The following is an 8,209-nucleotide window of genomic DNA, read 5'->3' on the forward strand; positions in this document are numbered from 1 at the left end:
TACATATTTCAGCCACACATCAGGAACTGCATCTCACTTCAGCATTAAGACTTAAGGAAGTTTTTGGACTCACCAATACTCTGTCTCCAATTTTCAGCTCTCTTTCTCCTTTCTTGATTGAGCCAGCCTCTGAGAGGTTGGAGATAGATTCACTGGCAGTTTTTGTAAGGTTGCTGATCTGAGAGGCAGCTGGAGTTTCCTTTGCTGTTGGCTGGGATGATTTCGGGGGGATATTTGGGGGGGTGGACACAACGCTGACCACAGAAGTTGACAGAGGCGAAGTTGTTCTGGAAGCAGGAGTTGCCTGCGTACCATTAGCTTCGTCTTCTGTTTGTACTTTCCTTGTTAACTTTGAAGGTCGAGTAAATATACCCTTTAAAGGTTCACATTGGAAATACCGAACTCCTGCCACTGAACCGTCATTCTTGCCTATGGGTTCATCTAAAACAATTCCAGCCCACTGGCCTGGTGCAAACTGGGTTTCTCCAAGAAACTGGATAAATCCAGGCTTATTCCCGTTTACCCAAACTCGCTCTCCAACTCGGAAGTCATCCACAAATTCCTCCTGTGCCTCAGAAGCTGGAGTGCTTGGTGCTTTTTCACTAGATACTGTTTTTTCTACTGGTGCTGCAACTAAAAACAGAAAAATGATTATAAGAGGTCTGGTTTTATATTCAAACAAACAATTCCTAAATTTAAAGAAACTAAGCTCAGAAAGCAACAGTAGTCATCACAACTCTTCTAGAAGTATTACTTTTTCTTTTTTAAGAAAAGAGACAAAAATACTTGATGAATCACTACCATTTTTTTATTTTTATTTTTTCCCTTTTGTTGCCCTTGTTTATCGTCATTGTTGTTATTACTGTTGTTGTCACTGCTGTCATTGTTGTTGGATAGGACAGAGAGAAATGGAGAGAGGAGGGGAAGACAAAGAGGGGGAGAGAAAGATAGACACCTGCAGACCTGCTTCACCACCTGAGAAGCAACCCCCTGCAGGTGGGGATCGGGGGCTCGAACCAGGGTCCTGATGCCAGTCCATGCGCTTTCCACCATGTGCACTTAAGCCGCTGCGCCACCACCCTGCTCCCATCACTACCATATTTTTTAAGAGTTAAAAAATATATAATTATTTATTAACTCAAGATAGAGAAGAAACTAGAGCATTAGTCTGGCGCACGTGATTCCAGGGATGGACCTCAAGTTTCCAACTGCAGTGCCACACCTCCTGAGCCCCACACTGATTGCCTGCATGAGTCCACTGCTCCTGGCATATTCTTTTTTGTTCCTGTTTTTGTTAGAGTGAAAAATAGTGTGGAGAGAGGAGAAGGGAGATACTATGGGAGTGAAGAAGCCCCACAGCAGCACTTGGGAAGCTTACCCTGTGCATGATTCTCCCCTGGGTGGCCAGAGCTTGAACACAGGTCACCGGACATGATAAAGTGTACAGTCTATTGGATGAGATATCTTCCAGTTCCCTATCACTGCCATTTTTAAAAATATTTATTTATTTATTCCCTTTTGTTACTCTTGCTTTTTTTAATTGTTGTAGTTACTATTGTTGTTATTGATGTCGTCATTGTTGAATAGGACAGAGAAAAATGGAGAGAGGAGGGGAAGGCAGAGGGGGGAGAGAAAGATAGACACCTGCAGACCTGCTTCACCGCTTGTGAAGCGACTCCCCTCCCTGCAGGTAGGGAGCCGGGGGCTCAAACAGGGATCCTTACGCCAGTCCTTGCACTTTGCTCCACCTGCACTTAACCTGCTGCACTACCACCCCACTCCCACCACTACCATCTTTAATACAAAACTGTGAGCTGATAAGACTGAACTCTTTTTATTTCCCAGAACTGAGTAGCTCTGGCTTATGGTGGTGGTACCAGGGGACTGAGCCTAGGAACTCAGCCTCAGGCATGAAAGTCTTTTGTATAATTATTATTCTTTCTTTCTTTCTTTCTTCCATTTTTGTTGTTGTTGTTTTTGTGCCTCCAGGATTATTGCTGGGGCTTGGTGCCTGCACTACTAGTCCACCACTCCTGGAGGCCACCTTTCCCATTCTGTTGTCCCTGTTATCATTATCATTTTTGTTGTCATTGCTGTTGTTGGATGGGACAGAGAGAAATCGAGAGAGGAGGGGAAGACAGAGGGGGAGAGAAAGATAGACACCTGCAGACATGCTTTCACCGCCTGTGAAGCGACCCCCCTGCAGGTGGGGAGCTGGGGGCCTGAACTGGGATCCTTCAGCTGGTCCTTGCGCTTTGCGCCATGTGCGCCTAACCTGCTGCGCTACCACCTGACCCCCTCTAATTCTTTCTTTACATTTAAAATTGAAAAGAATAAAAACAAGTATGAGTCCTTTATAGAGTTCCGATGTAGATCTGATTTATTATTATTATTATTATTTTTACCACAGTCCTTAATTCACATGCATACATTCCACTAGATGAGCACTATTTCCCACAGTTCAGGAGTCAATTACAGCAGACAAGCCCAGGACCACTGAACCACAACATTCACAATCAGGCTTCGTGGAGGAGAGAATTCAGCATTGCGGTTCATTATTCCAAGACTGCCAGATAAAGCCTATCCCTTTGCTAGCAGAGAAAGAAATCACAGCAAAGGGTGCAGGGTGGGGGTGTACCCAGTAGAGTGCACATATTACCATACCTGAAGACCAAGGCTGAAGCCCCTGACCCCCATCTATGGGTGTCTTTCTCTCTTTACTTCTCTATCAGAAAAAAGGAAAACAAAATGTTTACCAGGACCAGTGGAGTCACTGTACTGACACCAAGTCCCAGCAATAACCCTGGTGGCAAAAAAATTAAAAATAAAATTAAGGGGCCAGGCAGTGGTCAACCAAGTTTAGAACACACCATTTCCACTAGAAAAGACCCAGGTTCAATAAATTCAAAATCCAGGGAGTCGGGCAGTAGTGCAGTGGGTTAAGCACACTGTGGCACAAAGTGCAGAGACCGGCGTAAGGATCTCAGTTTGAGCCCCCGGCTCCCTACCTGCAGGGGAGTCGCTTCACAAGCGGTGAAGCAGGTCTGCAGGTGTCTATCTTTCTCTCCCCTTCTCTGTCTTCCCCTCCTCTCTCCATTTCTCTCTGTCCTATCCAACAAAGAATTGCGTCAACAAGGGCAATAATAATAACCACAACGAAGCTACAACAAGGGCAACAAAGTGGGGGAAAAAATGGCCTCCAGGAGCAGTGGATTCATGGTGCAGGCACCGAGCCCAGCAATAACCCTGGAGGAGGAAGAAAAATAATAATAATAATAATAATAATAATAACTACAAGAAGAAAACAAGAAGGGCAAAAAAAGGGAATAAATAAATTTTTAAAAAAGAAAGAAATTCAAAATCCTGAGCAAGTATTTCCTTAAGTATATGTATTAGTATTAATAAGCTGCTTTACTCTAAAAAAAGAAGTGTGTGTGTGTGTGTGTGTGTGTGTGTGTGTGCGCACGCGTGCGCGCGCGCACGCCCCACATACTACTGAGAAAACCGAGTCCATCTACTAATGATGTCCATGTCAAGGCCTTCTCATATACTGAGAGGTATACATGAAAAATGCTGAAAGTGAAAGAGGCATCTTAAGACAGAGGTGAGAGTTAACAGTAGATGGCTTCCTGGATGTGAAGGAGTCTTGAGAAGAATTTTTGAGGCTATGGGGAATAAGGAACACCAGTTTTCACTGACGGTCCCAAGGCTAAACAGGTCTAAACTAAGCAATTTCTTTATGATTTTCAGTTTTATCAGAAAAGTTTTCCTCTCATCTGTGATATTTTTATAGACTCTCTGATAAAAACTCAGTTTTATCCTGCTACATAGAATGTAAAAACTTCCGGGGGTCCCGTGGTAGCTCAGCGAGTCAAGCACACATGGCAAGAAGAGCAAGGACCGATGTAAGGAACCCTGTTCAAATCCGGCTCCCCACCTGCAGGACTGTCGATTCACAGTGGTGAAGCACGTCTGCAGGTGTCTGTCTTTCTCTCCCCCTTCTGTCTTCCCCTCCTCTCTCCATTTCTCTCTGTCCTATCCAACAAGGACATCAATAACAACCATAATAATAACCACACAGTGATATCACACAAGCACAAGGCCCTAATTTCTTCCCCTGATGCCCAAATAAATGAATCATATAAAAAGACTGTAAGAACAAATATTAAATGACCTCTCTCCTATTAATTAATTTATAAAAGTAAGAGGGAGGAAAGGAGAGCATCACTCTAGCACATGTAATGCCAGGGACCTAACTCTGGATCCCGTGCTTAAGAGTCCAACACTTTATCCACTCCTCTGCCTCCTAAGTCACTCTATCTCTCTTATTAAAGACTTCGGTTGGTCGCTATAAAATATAAACCGAATGGAAGAAGAAAATATGGAGATCAGGGATAGATTGCTGAAGATAAACAGGACAAGGGTTTAGCTATGGAATAGGGGTTGTTTCCATCGGCTATCTAAGTCACTTCATTGCCTTGTTCAAGTTAATGGCACAGCCCAATGTTTTCATTTTGATTTAATATAGATTGACAAGATGATAGGACAAGAGGGGTACAATTCCATACAATTCCCACCACCAGAGTTCCACATCCCGTCCCCTCCATTGGAGACTTTCCTATTGTTTATCCCTCTGAGAGTATGGACCCAAGATCATTATGGGGTGCAGAAGGTGAGACGGTCTAGCTTCTGTAATTGCTTCTCCGCTGGACACGGGCTTTGGCAAGTTGATCCATACTCACAGTCTATTTGTCTTTCCCTAGTGGGGAAGGCTGCCCAATTTTTAAGCCAGACTAGTTTTCATTTATTTCTAATGCCCCCAAAACCAAGCAAAAAGATCCTAATGAGTTCAGTAGATATATGAAAAGAAATACCTTGATATTATAAAGATAAAATATGGGGCCGGGAGGTAGTGCACCCAGTTAAGCATGCATACTGCTATGTGCAAGGATGAGGGTTCAAGCCCTTCCTCCCCACCTGCAAGGCAGAAGCTTCATAGCAGTGAAGCAGGTCTGAGGGTGTCTAACTTTCTCACTCCCTCTGTATCTTCTCTTTCCCTCTCAATTTCTCTGTCTCTATCCAATAAGTAATAAATAAATAAATAAATACAATAAAATAAAGACAAAATCCTAAAGTTAGTTAATGTGACAATTATTTTAGTATCTTACCCTAAATCAACTAAATTAAAAATGATGTACATTCGAGCCCCCAGCTCCCCACCTGCAGGGGAGTCGCTTTACAAGCGGTGAAGCAGGTCTGCAAGTGTCTATCTTTCTCTCCCCTTCTCTTCCCCTCCTCTCTCCATTTCTCTTTTTCCTATCCAAAAATAACAATAATGGCAACAATGAGGGCAACAAAAATGGGGGAAAATAGCCTCCAGGAGCAGTGGATTCATAGTGGAAGGACAGAGCCCCATTGATAACCCTGGAGGAAAAAAATAGACAACGTACAAAAAAGTGAAGGTCTTCTTTGACAAAGGCTTCTAGATATAAGAATCTGTCATTTAATTAAAAATTTTAAGTATTTAAAAGATTAATATTATTATTATTATTTCACCTCCAGAGTTATCACTGAAGATCAGTGCCAGCACTATGAATCCACTGCTATTGGAGGCCATTTTTCACATTTGTCGTTTTTTTAAATATAACTTTCTTTTTTTTTTTAATTTTTTTTATATTTATTTTATTTATTTATTCCCTTTTGTTGCCCTTGTTGTTTTATTGTTGTAGTTATTATTGTTGTTGTCGTTGTTGGATAGGACAGAGAGAAATGGAGAGAGGAGGGGAAGACAGAGAGGGGGAGAGAAAGATAGACACCTGCAGACCTGCTTCACCGCCTGTGAAGCGACTCCCCTGCAGGTGGGGAGCCGGGGTTCGAACCGGGATCCTTATGCCGGTCCTTGTGCTTTGCGCCACCTGCACTTAGCCCGCTGCACTACAGCCCAACTCCCTTGTTGTTTTTTTAATGGATAAGACAGAGAGCAAGTGAGAGGGGAGCGGGGGTGAGAGAGACAGAGACACACCTGCAGTCCTGCTTCACCACTTGTGAAGCTTTCCCCCTGAGGGTGGGGAGTCAGGGGCTCCAACCTGAATCCTTGAGCTTCACTTAACCTGGTGCTCCACTGCCCAGCCCCCAAGAACATAAACTTTAGTAAGGTTTTTTATTTCAAATTAAAATCTTAATGTAGAATAAAGTGTTATAAAGGGAAAGTAAGGCATTACCTGCAGCAGGTGTCTTCAGGGCTGTGCTTCCATGCTTAAGAATCTTGGTGGGGGCCTTAAGCCCGCTTGGTTTTAACATACTCATTGTCTTTGGTATGTCAGAGATGTTGGTCCTTTGCCTGTTGCCACTATCTTTCCCCAACCATTGATACAGCTGTGGGTGTTTCTATAGTGAAGTCAGTCTGGGTTAAATCTGCAAAAAGATAAATATATTTTTTACACTTGCTTTCCAGAATTGGGAGAAAATATATATATTTTTTAAAGATTTATTTCTTTATTTTGTCTCCAGGGTTATTGCTGGGGCTCGGTGCCTGCACTACGAATCCACTGTTCTTGGAGGCCATTTTTTTTTCCTTTTTGTTGCCCTTGTTGTTTATCATTGTTGTTGTTACTATTATTGTTGTTGTTAATATTTTATTTATTTTCCTTTTTGTTGCTCATTTTTATCATTGTTGTGGTTATTATTGTTGTTATTGATGTTGTCGTTACCAGATAGGACAGAGAGAAATGGAGAAAGGAGAGGCAGACAGAGATGGGAGAGAGAGAGAGAGACGCCTGCAGACCTGTTTCACCACTTGTGAAGTGACCTCCCTTCCCCTGCAGGTGGGGAGCCCAGAGCTCGATCGTTATGCCAATCCTTTCAAGCCATGTGTGCTTAACCAGCTGCGTTACAGCCCAACCCCCACTAGTACTGTTGTTATTGATGTTTGTTTTTGAATAGGACAGAGAGATATGGAGAGAGAAGGGGAAGATAGAGAGGGGGAGAGAAAGATAGACACCTGCAGACCTGCTTCACCACTTGTGAAGTGACACCCCTGCAAGTGGGCAGCCGAGGACTCCAACCCCCATCCTTATGCTGGTCCTTGCAGCTTTGTGTCACATGCACTTAACCCGCTGCATTACTGCCCAGTCCCCCAACTTTTGTTGTTTTAAACTACCCAGTTTAGATATAAATACAGTCATATAAGTTTTCTGATCAAAGATGACCAGACCAAATAGAAATCAAAATGAGAGTTTCCTCACTGGGCTCATTGCAGATTCATATTATCTATCTATCTATCTATCTATCTAATCTCTCCATCTCTCTACTAGAGTACTACTCAGCTCTGGCTTATGGTGGTGCTGGGAACTGAACCTGTGACTTTGGAGCCTTAGGCATAAAAGTCTTTTGTATAACCATTATGCTATCTTCCTTCCCCATCCCCCCCTCTCTTTTTAAGATTTTATTTATTTATTTATGAGAAAGACAGGAGGAGTGAGAAAAAGAACCAGACATCAACCCCACCTGCACGGGGAAAGCTTCACAAGTGAAGCAGAGTTACAATTGTTTATCTCTCTCCCTATCTCCTCCTTCCCTCTCAATCACTTTCTGTCTCTATCCAATAATAAATTTTTTTAAATTAAGTTAAAAAAAAAAAAAGAACTAGATATCACTCTGGTACATGTGCTGCTGGGGAGTGAACTCAGTACCTCATTCTTGAGCATTGAATGCCTTATCCATTGAGCTATTCCCTGGACCACCCTGCCCCACTCTCTGTGGTTCTTAAAAAGAGGACCCCAGCCCCCGGCTCCCCACCTGCAGGGGAGTCGCTTCACGGGCGGTGAAGCAGGTCTGCAGGTGTCTATCTTTCTCTCCCCTCTCTCTCTGTCTTCCCCTCCTCTCTCCATTTCTCTCTGTCCTATCCAACAACAAAGCAACGTCAACAATGGCAATAATAACCGCAAAGAGGCTGCAACAACTAGGGCAACAAAAAGGGGGAAAAATGGCCTCCAGGAGCGGTGGATTCATGGTGCAGGCACCGAGCCCAGCAATAACCCTGGAGGAAAAAAAAAAAAAAAGAGGACCCCAAAATGACCTGAGATGTTTAAAACCTGTCAAGGGCAAGTTGTGCATTTTGGGGTAACACTCTGACTAACAGAAAGAACTGCCATTTACTCAAACACAGTAGTTGCCAGTACTACTAATATGGGTTTCCTGGGCTCCTTTT

General features: G+C 43.3%; 1 protein-coding gene across 8 annotated transcripts in view; it reads right to left on the reverse strand.

Moving 5' to 3' along the window:
- Window positions 1-6,450, reverse strand: part of CLIP1 (CAP-Gly domain containing linker protein 1) — a 103,274-nt gene extending 96,824 nt beyond the window's left edge. For 7 of the 8 annotated variants that reach the window (XM_060193126.1, XM_007539808.2, XM_060193123.1 and 4 more), the window contains exons 1-2: window positions 6,222-6,449; window positions 74-633 (exon numbers count right to left, since the gene is read on the reverse strand). In XM_060193126.1, the coding sequence (XP_060049109.1) occupies window positions 74-633; window positions 6,222-6,306 (645 nt within the window). In that variant the 5' untranslated portion in view covers window positions 6,307-6,449. Of the gene's footprint in view, window positions 1-73; window positions 634-6,221 lie in introns of all 8 variants that reach the window. The other variant, XM_060193122.1, reaches the window with a different exon arrangement.
- Window positions 6,451-8,209: the final 1,759 nt, after the last annotated feature.

This window comes from Erinaceus europaeus, chromosome 6 (assembly GCF_950295315.1).
Source record: "Erinaceus europaeus chromosome 6, mEriEur2.1, whole genome shotgun sequence".
Classification (NCBI taxonomy): Eukaryota; Metazoa; Chordata; class Mammalia; order Eulipotyphla; family Erinaceidae; genus Erinaceus; species Erinaceus europaeus.